The following is a 14,776-nucleotide window of genomic DNA, read 5'->3' on the forward strand; positions in this document are numbered from 1 at the left end:
CAAGCATGTGCCCTTACCCAGCTTCCACCCAATGCCAAAAAAAAAAACAGAGGAAAAAGACATAAATGGCAGGGGCTTCTGGGGCGGGAGGAGCGCACGAGACGATGGTGACGGCACATGGGTGAAATGGTTGGGGGAAGTCCACAGGGATTAGAACCGAGATGAAAAAATGCACAAAATGAAGAATACTGTAAAAGAAAAAAAAAGAAGGAGTTTTTTAAGGCATAAAAGGAATGAAAGAAAAGAAAAAGAAAATCTGTACTCTTATAACACCCTTTCTTTATATTTTGTCTAAATGGTTACTGTATGTTTTCAGGCATACTGCTGTCATATGTTTATTTGCCAACATCTAAATAACTTACCTCTGTGATATGTATTCTTAGTGCTTATTCTGAAATCAATTTAAAGTACTAACTAGTAGAAAGTATGGTTATAGCTTGTCATTTCAAAAAATCCAAACTTGCTTTCAAACTTGCCTGTTTGAAAGAATATATCTCATTACTATATATATACATATACGTATATACATTTACATACATACATATACACACGTGTGTGTGTATATATATATATATATATATATATATATATATACATATACGTATATATATACATATACGTATATATATACATATACGTATACCTATATGTGTATATATATATACACACACACACATATATGGGGAAGTAAATGTTTTTGAATGTTTGTGTGTGTGTGTATATATATATATACATATATATATAAGGTCTACATATGCATTGTCACCAAATAGAATCTTCACAGGATACAGATATAGATTTATTTCTGAATATTCTCCTGTTTTTCCACAGTCGTTCATCTCGTCAGTCCAATATTCCTACTATTTGTTTTACAATAAATCTCACAACCACCTGCTCCCAGTGATTGTAACATTCCTTTGCATGACAGATTGCCCAAATTATAAATTGCCTACTGACATGGCTTATGCATCCCAGACCTCATTCCTTTCGTGTCAATAGTTCTCAGTATCCCCTCTGCCTGTCACAGAATGTTGGAACCTGCAGGGACTCTACTCAGAGAATCCTCTGCGCCATAGAGGCCTCTGCTGTTCACCCTCCCAAAGCGGGCTCTTCCTGTGTTGTCTTCTATGCAAAACTTTCCTTGTTTTCAGCACTCCACCCTGAACTATCCAGACCACCTTGCTGAGCATTTAAGGTTATGTATGCATGTTTCCTCCAAGATCCCAACATGCTTCTGAGTTCACCTTTTCCAGACATTGATTTAAAAGAATCTGAGCACCTTGCAAAGGAATTTGAGCTATGCTAGAAGATTATGATAAACTAAGAAAAACATATTGTAACAAGGTGGTCCCTAAGAAAAAGGGAAGTTCCAGGTTCCCTGCCCCACCCAGGGACAGGAGGGTGGAGCTGAACAGAGAAAAAGGAGAAGAGAGAAGAAGAGAAGGAAGCTGGATGGAGAGCCAGAAGGAGACCTGAGGAAGCCACAGGGAGCAGCAAGCATGTGATGAAGAAACCGTGCTTGTTTCCTGACCCTGGACTGGTTAAGGCAGATGTGGGTGAGATACCTGTAGGGAGGTGACTATGGCAGTGTTTATATTGATTTTGATGTTGCTCTTTTCCTGCCAGATTTGTCTGGCCATCTCTGACCCTTTTCCATGTGTCCCAGCCAGAAGGTGCTTTAGTCTGTCTAGTGGCAGGCTTTCAGGCCTTGCTTTGGGCCCATCCCTTTTGGGTTGACTTTTGCCCACGAGGGGGTGGGTAACTTCAGGTGTTTGATTTAGAAGCTATATTCTCTTTGTTCCATATTGTATATTCACTGTATTAAAGTCCCTTTTCATTAAAGTTTTATATGTTTTGTCTTGTTGTGGCGGATGGCAGAACCCACTTAGAGCAGGCAGGTTTTGGGGCTTCAGGAGTATCCCTCTCCTCCTGTTCTGGAACAGATTTACTGCCCTATAATAAAATCACTGGCCTAGCAGCCCTGATTTCATGGGCTGTTGGGCAGAGGGGAGGTCAGTATGTGAATAACATACTGTGTGTCCAGGTTGGTGACTGCCCAGGGAGTTCCAGAGTAGAGCTTCAGGGCTGCTGTGTTGCTGACCTTGCTGCCTCAGTGCTGACTGAAGTAGCTTGCTGCTATAACATGGCCTCTTGTCAATACTCCCTAAAATTGCTCCTAAGGCTCTCCTCTGTGAATGTCTTTTTTCTGCTTTCCTGCCTATGCCAAATCTAATCTTTCCAAACTAGATCAGATATCAATCAATCCATCAAGCTTTCTTTAGTCGCCTCCTCTTAGTATCTCTCATTTGAATTTCCATGACACAAGATGTATTTCCTTTCTTGTTGTAATCACATCCATACATGCATTGGTTTATCACCAACGGCTGGTCTATGACCACATCTGTCTGCCTCTTATGATTACCAACTTTGATTTTATACATATAAACCTAAAAAAGTAAACTTAACAGAAGTGTTGGTTCTCCCTGGTGGCACAATGGGTTAAAGCATCACATTATGAAGCTCTCTGAAGCTATTATAGCACAAGTGCCATCCCCAGCCAGGGAGCTGACGCACATGGCATGTCAGATCTCTCCTGACCCGCCCGTTGCTCCCCTCAGCAGTGTACTTTGTCAATCTGCCTGTCTGCTCCCCACTCTGTCTCTGGTGAATCCTCTCACCCATCATACCTCCTGCCTGTATTCCTGTTCTGTAAGCATAAATAAATAAAATCTTTAAAAGAAGAAGAAAGTGTGCAGTGGATACTCTCTGAACTAAGTCATACATCAGACTCCATTGTGAAATGGAAATATTTGTAGCAAGGTCACTATACAAGTTCTGTAGAAAGCAGTGAGGTGGAGAGAAAAGCGACCACTCAGAGGCTGTGGACTCGGACTTGAGGCAGTTAAGCAGACTTATTCACGGGGGGGAAATTATTTTTCATTTGCCTTCACTCAAGACTAATTTTAGGTCTTTGATAATTGAATGAACATACTGTTTATGCTCTATACACTTTCTGCTCTGAGTCTTGGAAAATCCATGAAATTTCCAAGAATTAAAGTTTCCATTAATACAAGTGCCAAAGCAAGTGGCTTGACCTGTGGAGAAAGCTCATTTGTCTCTGCTGGCTCCGTTTCAAATAACTGCATGAAGATATTTGCTGTGTTATCGTCCCAGTGCACAACTGCTCTGTTTTACCATTGGGCTCATGGGTGGGGAGCAGGGCAGGGTGAGAGTGAGGGGGGTGTTGGGGAGAGAAACTGCAACTTCTCAGCTGGCAGCCAGTTACTGAAGACAAGGTCCCCTCTGGGGTAAATGCTCATCAGTGTGAGAGAAAGCAAGGGTTACTTTCTCAGTACTGGGGGTGGGGGAGGGGTGGGGAGGAGGAGGGGGTATTAGTGTGCAAGAGACAGAGAAACCCATTCTCTGAACAAACTGTCAGATGAAGAAGCATACAACTGAACTAGAATGGGTTTCAGGACCTCTTCTACCAGAACCTTCTCACTGGATGCAAATGTGTTGTCAAAAACCAAGTGCACACCTACCTTGAACACCTAAGAAGCCAATTTTCTCAATTGTCTCTGGTTTTATTTCAATCTGAAGCAGCCCATTCATCTACCCAGGGTACAAAACCAGGGGGAAAAATCTATTTTTTAAATTCTTTTTACGTCATTGAACTTGAGCTCTGCAAGTTCTCTCCCCCCACAGGCAGCCTTTTAAAGTCTTGGTGGACAGGCAGGAGGCTGGGGGTCGCAGCTACGCAGAAAGCAGCGTTTTCTACAGGTCCCGCCCTCTTCCTCGGGCGCCCCTCCCCTGGGCCGCTCCCCACCACCCCTCCCCTCTGCCACCCGGCTACTTCCGAGGCCTCCAAGGTCTGGTTTGCATCTCAGCCAGAACTAGGAGGCTAATCTGTGGACCATCCTCCTGAGGTCCTCCTGTGCAGCCCCTCCTCCTCCACCAGCAGCTGGGGCCCCGGTGTGTGGGGAGGGGAAGGTCTGCACCCATCCCCCCTCTTCCTCCACCCTCCCCACCTCCAGAGTCAACGGCACCTTTTATTATTCTAACTTCTCCCTAGAGCTCCGTGTCTGGCCCTGGAGCGTCGGGGTTGGGAGAGCCAGCTCCGAGGGGCCGCTGTCCACAGACTGTAAGTTTCCGCGCTCCTCCTGGGCAGGGAGGGGGAAGTCGGTCTCCCGAAAAAGATTAAAAATGCGAAGTTCTGCAGAGGTTTTTTTCCGAGATTGGAAGGGCTTTGAAGCCAAGCTCTTTTAATTTCATTTGCCGCTGCAGGCTAGCTATTGTCAGGGTTTTATTCCTGGAGTTTTGATATTTAATCCCTACGTTGTAAAGAAGTTTCAAGCTTACAGTACTGCACAATGATTTTCAGCAAGAAAAGTTGTCTTTTATTTTTAAGGCAACTCATCCTTTCATATTTAAAATATCAGAAAATTTCAAGTTACAGAGCACGTCAGGTTTTTTTTTTTCCAGTTTACTCTAAACATTTTTATTTAAACGGCGCAAACTCCCAGCCTTTTCTTTGCCTTTTGTAAACTAACGGGAAGCACTTCCCCTTTATTTTTAATATTGCTGTATCATGCAAATGCTTTAATAAGTATATCATGTACCCAGCTGAACTTAATTTTCATTATAGACGCGGCATCTTTGTATCCTTGCATTAATCTACAGGCACCACCGTTCCTCTCCGAATTATCAGAGATAACTGTTTTCGGGAAGGCTGAGTTTTGCTTAATCAACGTTATGCCCATATGTGCTCTGAATTTTAATGGAAAAAAAATCAAACCTCTGTTCATACCAAATTGGCTGGCATCCCAGAACTTAAGTACAGATTAGAATCAAGTTTAGAGAAGTCAGACCCTTCCTTTAGCTTTGCGTGTCATCTTGACTGTAGAAACCTACTCAGAAGGCAAGAAAAGAGGCGAAGAAATGGGAGGGTGGGGGAGGTGAGGAAACCGGGCAGTGCTTTCAGTTATCGTTTCCCTCTTGCAGGAGGACGGAACCAAACTGAAGGCACACCGGATCAGCGACAGGTGGATTGGCTGGCTATGGTCAGGGGACGATGTTGGCCAGAAAGAGCATCATCCCGGAGGAGTATGTGCTGGCGCGCATCGCAGCAGAGAACCTGCGCAAGCCTCGCGTCCGAGACCGCCTCCCCAAAGCCCGCTTCATCGCCAAGAGCGGGGCCTGCAACCTGGCGCACAAGAACATCCGCGAGCAAGGGCGATTCCTGCAGGACATCTTCACGACCCTGGTGGACCTGAAGTGGCGCCACACTCTGGTCATCTTTACCATGTCCTTCCTCTGCAGCTGGCTGCTCTTCGCCATCATGTGGTGGTTGGTGGCCTTTGCCCATGGAGACATCTACACTTACATGGAGAAGAGTGGACTGGAGACCGCTGTGTGTGTGACTAATGTCAGGTAAGAGTGCAGAGAAAGGAGGAGGGGGGCGGGGGGTGAAACAGTACAAAAAAAGATATTCAACCACTCTTTATCACTGCTTTTTTGTTGAAAGAGAAATAAAAGTTTGCTCTAGAACCTTCAGAAACAAGAAAAAGAAAGAATCCCATACACTAAAAATATTTTAAAATGCAGCTTCATGGGTGTGGAGTCTCTGAAGAGGTGATGATTGCATTCCATGGGCTAGCCTTGAAAATACTGAATCAATTTAATATAGTTATGGTTCAAAGGACTCCACAGAGGGCCTTACTTAAAAAAAAAAAAAAAAAGACATGTTCAGTTTCCTGTATGAAAAGGCTGCTGTCCACAGTTTCAGTGTCATATGTATAGATCGCAAATCAACAAAAAGTACTATGCTAATGTTAGTAAAATTGTCCACGAACTTCTCTTGCCCATGACATGTTCTGAAATAATGGGAAGTGTTGGTGTCCTAGAGTAAGTGTTCATTAAAGTTCACTAAAGTAAACAAATATGGAAGTCCCTCTTTGTCAAGATTATTTTGCAGTGGGTAATTGCTTGCAACAGATTAAAAGTAATGCACAGATTCACACCTAGAACAAATTTAATGGAGACAGGTCCAACTTTTTGGAAGAGGTTATGTAGAAGTAGCTTAATGTCATGGTTTTCTCTCAAGCTGTAGAAAAGACAAAAAAGATAGTTCTTGGATTGCTTTTGTTTCTTTCTCTTTATCTTAAGTATTTCAAAGATAGAGAAAGTGAAATAGATTTTAATGATTGTCCTCTTGTATTTTCCCATGGCCTAACTAAGCACATTTACTGGGGGTCCACTGTCTGTTTTGTTGAAAGATGGAAAGAGATCATTTCTATCATTTGCAAAAATGTCCACTCTGAAGCAAAGCAAAGCAATAGTAATAATAGTAGACTCTTGCCCCCAGAACATTCTCTGCATATTCCAAATTCACATAATAAATCATAGCATGCCACTTGAACAAGCACCATTCTGCCAGGAAACTACAGGTAATGAGAACGTTACTGATCCTGAAATCTTACGACATTCACATACCACTGCAGGAAGCACAAACCCAGAGGGTGAACTAGTCCCTGCTCCGTTTCTAGTCCCCGGCCTACCAAGCAGCGGAGCGGCCACAAATGTCAACTTAAGAGTCTGAGGAAAACTAAACCGCATTGAATTGATCCCTTGACTTGATCATTGCCAAGATAGGATTTTCTCATCTTAAAATTGTCAGACTCTTGTCTTGTCTTGAAAATACAGCTAATCATTAGTACACCAGTTAAGAGGAAACTGTTAAATGCTGTTTTTAAGAGGTATTTGAAGGTCAGATATCATATTCCTCTTTAAGAGGAATTTATTGACGTTGATGTTGGTGACTCATTTTCATCGAGATAAATTTTAATAAATGCAGTAGACACTCATAAAAGGACATAAATGAGTGATAAACCTTGTTAAATGACAGGCTTAGTCACAAGACAACTATGCTGCCCTTTGCTGTGAAAAAAGGGTCTTCCAGCACTTTATTGAAAATACATCACTGAAAGAGCTGTCCTTCCAATGACTTTTCTGAAAGAATGTCACAAAGTACAAAGTATTAAAAGCTGTCTGACTGCTAACTTTGTATGTTCTTGGTAACATATGTTCTGAAGCAAAGTCACTCCCCTGATGCATTCCTCAGCACACTATGGGATGTGATATCACAAATGCAAGGGACAAAGCCCATGTTAGCATGACAATTCTAACATTCGAAATTTTACACTTTAGTTGTAAAAATCATTGGACCACTTTTCAGATTAAATCCTTATTTCATTTTAATGCCATGGTTCTATGTTTCCTTCTATCTCAGCATACAGTTTAGTTATAACAAGCAAGTATCCAAAGATGAGTCCTTTGGTTAGTTTTTAAGCAGAGAATGAAAGTTACCTTTTTACTCCTGTTACTAAAAAAATTCATAATAAATTCTTTTTCACCAATAATATAAGAAAAAAACCCTCTCCCAAAGGGCATGTGAATGATGTCTGGTAATGATTCTAATTCTAAGCATGTCCTTTCCTAAGTTCCACGTCTCATACCACCAGATCCCAAACTGCTTGTTTTACTGGACAGATAATCACAAGTCTGTCTGGGTAACATTCACCAGTGAAATATTCGTGTGGCTCATTTCCCCTTTCATGTGGATAACAACCTTACATGAATCAGAAAATAAGCCATATATCCTCTTATTGCTCAGTCTAATCCCCACAAAAGAGCATCTAAACATTTTCATCTCTTGATATTGTTTAGCATGACAGGTTTCCATAAAATGATTGTACCATGTAATGTTGAGAATTAAATTCTTCCATAAAATAAATATACAACATATGGCACATGAATAATCTCCCTAGCTGCTTAAGCAAAATGTTGGGTATATTCTTGTTAGACCACTCTGCAGGAGTAGGATTCATTAAAGGTCAATCTTGTGGACACACCCCCTATCCACTCCTAACACTTCACTTTATTTTTGGATTACTTGACATGCTTTGTGTCATGTAATATGGTATAATTTTTAAAACTTAGATTAAATGTAAAAATCAATGACTGCTTTCACTTGAATTTTTTTTTAAGCAGCAAAAGTGGTAGAAGAGGTAATTCTCACTCCACTTAAAAAAGAAATCACAAGAATTATCACATATTTACTCACCTCTGTGTCTGACCAAAATGCAGTGCAGATACTCAGAATTCAGATATTCAAACATTGTGTACATTCCTGGTGTGTGATTAATGGACATGGCCATTTACTGAATGATCTGCCTCTAATTCGTCCTTTAATAGCTTCAGTGTTTTCTAGGGGGAAAAAAGCATTTTTTTCCTCTCCAATTGGCAAAACATTTTTATCAAAAACAGTATTTTTCAATAAGTTGTTTAGTGCACTTTTTAGTTGTATGCTTTCTCTATTATGGTATACAAGAGTTAATGATTTTAAAGTTCATAAATAAAAAGTTGACTCATTACTTAGTACCTTCTATATGCTTAAAGTCAGTGAAACACAAAAATGTAGTAATAGCCATCTACCTGATGGAAGGATTCACGAACTGCACTATGTCTTTGTGACAGTATTTCACAAAGTAAAAATTTGCCTATAAACATAATGATATATATTTCAATGTTTTCACACAAGACAAAGTTGGCCTATCATTTCATAACCTAGAAAACAGTGCCAGAATTGTATCCCACAAGTCTGGAGGTAGATGGATACAAAAGATGGAAAGAGACAGAAGTAGGCAGGTAGAGAAAGAGTGAGAGAAGCTCTTTTGTTTAGAAGCTGGCACAGCACAAGTTAGCTTGGCCATATTGAAGGGGGCAAAAAAAAAAAAAATAATGGCATGTTATTCCATTCTTTAAAGTGTGAGCTGATGAAAATTTGTTTTCTCTTATCATTCCTTCCAGGTCTTTTACTTCTGCTTTTCTCTTCTCCATTGAGGTTCAAGTGACAATAGGATTTGGAGGGAGGATGATGACAGAGGAATGTCCCCTGGCCATCACAGTGCTGATTCTCCAAAACATCGTGGGTTTGATCATCAATGCAGTCATGTTGGGCTGCATTTTCATGAAGACAGCTCAGGCACACCGAAGGGCAGAGACTCTGATTTTCAGCCGCCACGCCGTGATTGCCGTCCGAAATGGCAAGCTGTGCTTCATGTTCCGAGTGGGTGATCTCAGGAAAAGCATGATCATCAGTGCCTCTGTGCGCATCCAGGTGGTCAAGAAGACCACTACCCCTGAGGGGGAGGTGGTGCCCATCCACCAACTGGACATTCCTGTTGACAACCCGATCGAGAGTAATAACATTTTTCTCGTGGCTCCACTGATCATCTGCCATGTGATTGACAAACGCAGCCCCTTGTACGACATCTCAGCAACTGACCTTGCCAACCAAGACCTGGAGGTCATAGTGATTCTGGAAGGAGTGGTGGAGACTACTGGCATCACCACACAAGCAAGAACCTCCTACATCGCTGAAGAGATCCAGTGGGGTCACCGCTTTGTGTCTATTGTGACTGAGGAAGAAGGAGTATATTCTGTGGATTACTCTAAATTCGGCAACACAGTTAAAGTAGCCGCCCCGAGGTGCAGTGCCCGAGAGCTGGATGAGAAGCCCTCCATCCTCATTCAGACCCTCCAGAAGAGTGAACTGTCCCACCAGAATTCTCTGAGGAAGCGCAATTCCATGAGAAGGAACAACTCCATGAGGAGGAGCAACTCAATCCGGAGGAACAACTCTTCCCTCATTGTGCCAAAGGTGCAGTTTATGACTCCAGAAGGAAGTCAAAACACATCGGAATCGTGACAGCAAGACAAGCCCAGGGAGGTCTTCGATTCAGTGTTGCTATTTTACGCAGGACACAGCAGACTGTACCAGAGCTGGAACATGGGCATTTGTCCTTCTGCATCTTAATGTACTAGATGATATTCACACTCAAACAATAGCACCTTTGTAGCAATAAACAGTAATGCCCAGCGGGGTCCATGGCTCCCACTTGGCTTAGATGTGTGTACATGGCAGTGCTAGGCCTAAGTATGTGTTCAACTAAAATGCTCCCATTTCTCTCCATTTCAAATGCAACAGTGACAATAACAGTAGTGGACATTAAATACAGAATTTTGCCAAAGAGTAATTGTGAATTATTGAAATGCTTGAAATTATTGAAATGTCTGAAACATTGAAATGTTTAGTGAGTGAAACCCCAAGTCTCCGGTTTTGTGGTTCACCCTGGAAATGCCCATAGAATCGGGCGGAGCAGGGGGAACCAAAATCATGTTTGTGGCACCTTCAGAGAATGGCCACATATGCAGCTTTCCCTTTTCCTCTACAGTTCATCTAGTAAGAAGCCCAGGGCAAACGCGGCCTGTAAAGACTCTTTTCTCCCACAAGCCCTTCACAATGACCTTGAGGTTTTTGACCCTGGGGGGCAACCTGGGCCAGAACTTCAGAGAGCTTTCCAGGAAAACTGGGCCATCCTGTCTCACTTAGGACTGGTTGTCCTCTGACCATTACATTTTTTGGCTCACTTCTTAGCAGAGCAACCCCCTCCCAGGGAAACCCTATATGGACTCTTATTAAGGTATGTTCTCCGTACTTACTGTAGCTTTGTGATTTCTCTTATACAACTATCCCCAGTTAAAGCTTCTCTCTCTCCCGCTCTCCATATTTGAGTTCTGTCATCTTAAGACAGCTATATTTTTGGCTTTTATTTCCAAATGCTAAAATGTTCTTTTGAGCTTTTTATCTGGGTCTGCTGTAGCATGGAAACCCTACAACCTTCTTTGAGTGTTCCACCTCCTATCTTTAAATTTTAAGTTCCTTCCCAGGAATATCCTAAGTCAGGCATCACCTTTGAGCTTAACGTTATCCAATATTGCTAAATGAGCTGTTCTGTCAAATACTGACATAATCATTCTCAGTATTTTTCAAAGGAAGGGATAAGGGCATAGAGAAGCATGCTGGATTGATAGACTGTGGTTTTGTTCTTATTTTGCACATATGTAACAGAATGCTGAGCTCATGGTAAACTTTCATACAGATATGTGGGTCTTTCAAATTTCATTCAGGACAGTAATATTGAGTATATTCAAATCCTTACTTAAACAAAAGACTCATGAATCTAACAAGATGAATGGAAATTATTTCTCAGGTCGCTCAGGTTATCATTCCTGAAAAATCCTAATAACCCCTTTGAAACCCAACTCATATCAAGTGGGTACTCAAGGCCGCACTTGAATACCTGCTATGAGTTTCCAATGTTCGTCTAAAAAGCAAAGAATTCATTTCCACTGACAGATGTTGTCCTTCCCAAGTCAAACCACAAGCTGGGAGTTGTACTAGACACCTCTATTCCATATTTCCCATGCTACCCACAGCAAAACCTGTTAGGTCTGCCTTCAAAATGTATTCAGAGTTACACCAGTTCTCTCTGCCTCTACCACTTCTCCATGGTCCAAGCTGAGCGGCTTACCACCAGTATAAAGAGATGTAGCTATGCCAGTTTGAGAACATAGAAACATTCCAGTGCAGGCTGCTAAAGAAAAATCGCCCTCAATGAGACTTAGTCCAACAGATGAGAGATGCTGGCTCTCCACACCCCCTTGCCCAGGGCAACTGAAGAGACTGAAGGGCAGATGCCACACCAGGCAAGGTGCTTAACTGCCACTCGGTGGCTGCCCAATGTTTGTGGAAGTGATGCAGGCTGCTGGGGACAGACAGTGATGTTGGTACAGAAGGCCCAAATCTTGCTACAAAGAGCGGCAACTTCTCAGACAACCTTCCAGCTGTCATCCAAAGGTCTGCACAAGGACCTAGTTACTACCGCCTTAGTGGGGAAGTCAAGAGTTTGCTGGGACCCCTGATGTTAAGACTCAGCAACATGATTTTGCTAGTGATAGTCACACTGAACAAAAAAAGCCACATGAAATCAACATTTTCTTAAAACCTACTAATGTTTACAATGGTTTCAGAACCTGTTTGCTAAAACATTTTGTTGACTAATAGCTTTGGTACTATACAGTAAGATTACATAGGTGTCTATGTTGTGTATCATTCTGAATCATAAATTGATTTTAAGTACATTATATTAGGTTCTGCACTCCTTCCAAGTCTTCATACAGAAGCCACAATATTATTTTAAATTACATTATCATCCCAAGCTTAATACATTCCTCCAGCTTTCATTTGTCTCAGAATGAAAACTGAAGTCTTTCTGGAAGAACACAAGCCCCTGCCTCTCACCACTATACCACGCTCTGTGATCATTCCACCATATACCATAGTGTTAATGCCACACTTTGAAACAGAGCCATGCATACTTTTGTGGCTGGGACTTGTATCTACAGGGAACATATTTCTTCTAAAAAACTTCCTGGGTCTCTCCTGTTATTATTTCTGTTTCCACCCAATAGCCCTCTCATGGGGCAGCATCATATAGTGAATAAGAAGATAGTCTCTGCAGCCAGATTTTCTAGGGATACATTTCACCTTCAGTGCTTAGTATCCATGAGGTCTTGACAAAAAATTTCATTTACCTCAGTTTCCCCAAGCAAAGAAAAATTCAAAATGATTAGAGCACCTACCACATAAATTTTGGGAGAAGACTGAATTGATAGGTTGAAGGGCCTACAAGTAGTTTAATTTACCCAGAACAAGAGGTTTGAAATAAAAGGACTACCTTGAAATTAGCCAGATTCTTAGTGAATATAGTTCAAAGCAATGCATTTTTGCTCTAGGACAGACACAAAAACTTGCTGCAAAATGAATCTGATCTCTCAAAGACTCAGCAGCAAAGACCACATCCACTCTCCGCCAGTGCTTGCTGAATTCTCTGACGCTATCTGCCTCCCTATCATCAAATACCATCATACATCGCTTTATAACACTGTAGTCAGATATGTCCCATTGGCTCCCACACACCCCCTAGACTGTACATTGAGCCTAGGCGTGTAGTAGGTGACGCCATCTACCAATAGATTTGTGTAATGACATGCTGTGTCATTGGAAATTGGCTAACCAAGCGTTTCTCAGAATGTATTCCCATCATTAAGTAACACATGGCGTATACATGTGGTGTGCAATACATCACAAAGTATGAAGGGAAGCATTTTTCTTATAGAGCATATTTTTGTATTCTCATTATTATTATTATTCACCCAATAATATATATATGGAACATCCACCAAGTCTGACATTTACCATCTGTCCAAAAACAATGAGGTATTTATCTTAAAGGAAGAGCAAAGACTGATAGCCAACAGATACTCTGATTCTGATGGCCCAAAGGTGAAAAAACCAGGCTGGCCTGCCAAGATTGCAGAAGAGACACTTCCACCTCAAAATCAAAATCGATACTTCCTCCTATGTACAGAGCAGGCACGCGAGGACCCAAAGTGGTGGCATACACAGATTTACTGGGAGCTAGGAGAGAAAACAGCGCTGGTCTTACATATTTCTATTTTTCTGCTTGACCTTATTCCACACCACAGTTCCAGTCTATTATCCCCCATTATTTCTCACTCTACTCAACAAATTCTCTTGTAAAATTCCTCTTCTCCTGCCCACAGACATTTCTAAATACTCCAGGTGTCTGCCACCTAAGTGTCTCAGAACCCCCAGAGTGCTTAGCCATGTAAGAGATAGTGAGGCAGGGTAGTTACCTTTCTCACTGGTTCCAACCATTTTTGTTATTGAAGGGCTGGTCACTTAGAGAACAAGAAGTTTCCTCTTTGGGAATCAATTAATTGCAGAAAAGAAAGAAAGAATGCAAAAGACATCTACATCTCTTGGGGTTCCTGGTCACAACTTTTGTCCCTTACAACATGTTTAAGGTAGAGGCAGAACTGAAATGAGTGTCTCCAAGGACCTGGCATTAAAATAAGCATAACAAATCCTACAGGCTGTTTAAGAGAAAACTCAAGGGCCATGCTCTTCCCATGATCTTTAAGCACAATTCTCATCAATGGTACTGGGAATTTCCCCACAGACTGGGACGGAAGTGACTCTAGTGACACCCCTTTGATAATCTACTGCACAGATCCAAGTTTAAGTTCATGAAAAACTTAATCAGTCTTCCACATCACACCAAAATATCACATCAGAGAACTGACTTTTCATTTAGGATTATTTACATCCTCTTTAAGTACTCCTTCTCAGTTGCTGTCCCAGTTCTCACGAAGACTTTTTTGGCTGTATTCTGACACCCTCCTTCTCCAACTCTAATTCTCTCTGGGGCAATTTAAGTGAAGCTATAACTTTGCAGTGTTTATTTTAATCACTAGAACAAACAAAAATTTTAAGGCTGAATTTCCACATAATGTTGGATAACTTCAGTTTGTATTGAATCAATATGAAAAGATGGAGGGTGACTAGATAGAGGATGTAAAGTTGAAATTAAAATATACTGACTGAAACTACACATATTAACAGATTTTTCAGAAAGCTTCCATTATTCATGATTGATGGATGAAAAGAGTCCATACTCTCCATTGTCTAAGCATAACAATGAAGGCTCTTTCTGGTTTGATTCCAACATGTGCTGACATGCCTTGACCCCATCCCACTCCTCAGCATCTCATATGGCTTCAAGTTCACTAATTTAGATTCAATCTCCCCCACCCCCCAAAACTGAAAGCCCTCAGTGTTAAAATACTCTGCCTATTCTACCAAAACTGTTTTTGCAAAGCCTTCTCAAAATTCTCGACACATATGGCTCCTTTATCCCCAACCCGTCCACCTTTATTTTTTATTTCATAATTACTGGCAATAGGCAACTTTTTGATGTCAAACACATCTCTCCTTACTAGATTTGAA

The 14,776-nt window shown here is 41.5% G+C and overlaps 1 protein-coding gene across 1 annotated transcript; it reads left to right on the top strand.

The window, feature by feature from the left end:
• Positions 1–3,914: 3,914 nt before the first annotated feature.
• KCNJ8 (potassium channel, inwardly rectifying subfamily J, member 8) lies at positions 3,915–10,572 on the top strand. Its single transcript, XM_004693222.2, has 3 exons — positions 3,915–4,141; positions 5,002–5,430; positions 8,869–10,572. The coding sequence occupies exons 2-3, from the start codon at positions 5,072–5,074 to the stop codon at positions 9,767–9,769; spliced, it is 1,260 nt and encodes a 419-aa protein (XP_004693279.1). The 5' UTR covers positions 3,915–4,141; positions 5,002–5,071; the 3' UTR covers positions 9,770–10,572.
• The last annotated feature ends 4,204 nt before the right edge of the window (positions 10,573–14,776 follow it).

The sequence above is a fragment of the Condylura cristata genome, unplaced genomic scaffold (assembly GCF_000260355.1).
Source record: "Condylura cristata isolate star-nosed mole 26May11 unplaced genomic scaffold, ConCri1.0 scaffold00036, whole genome shotgun sequence".
Taxonomy (NCBI): domain Eukaryota; kingdom Metazoa; phylum Chordata; class Mammalia; order Eulipotyphla; family Talpidae; genus Condylura; species Condylura cristata.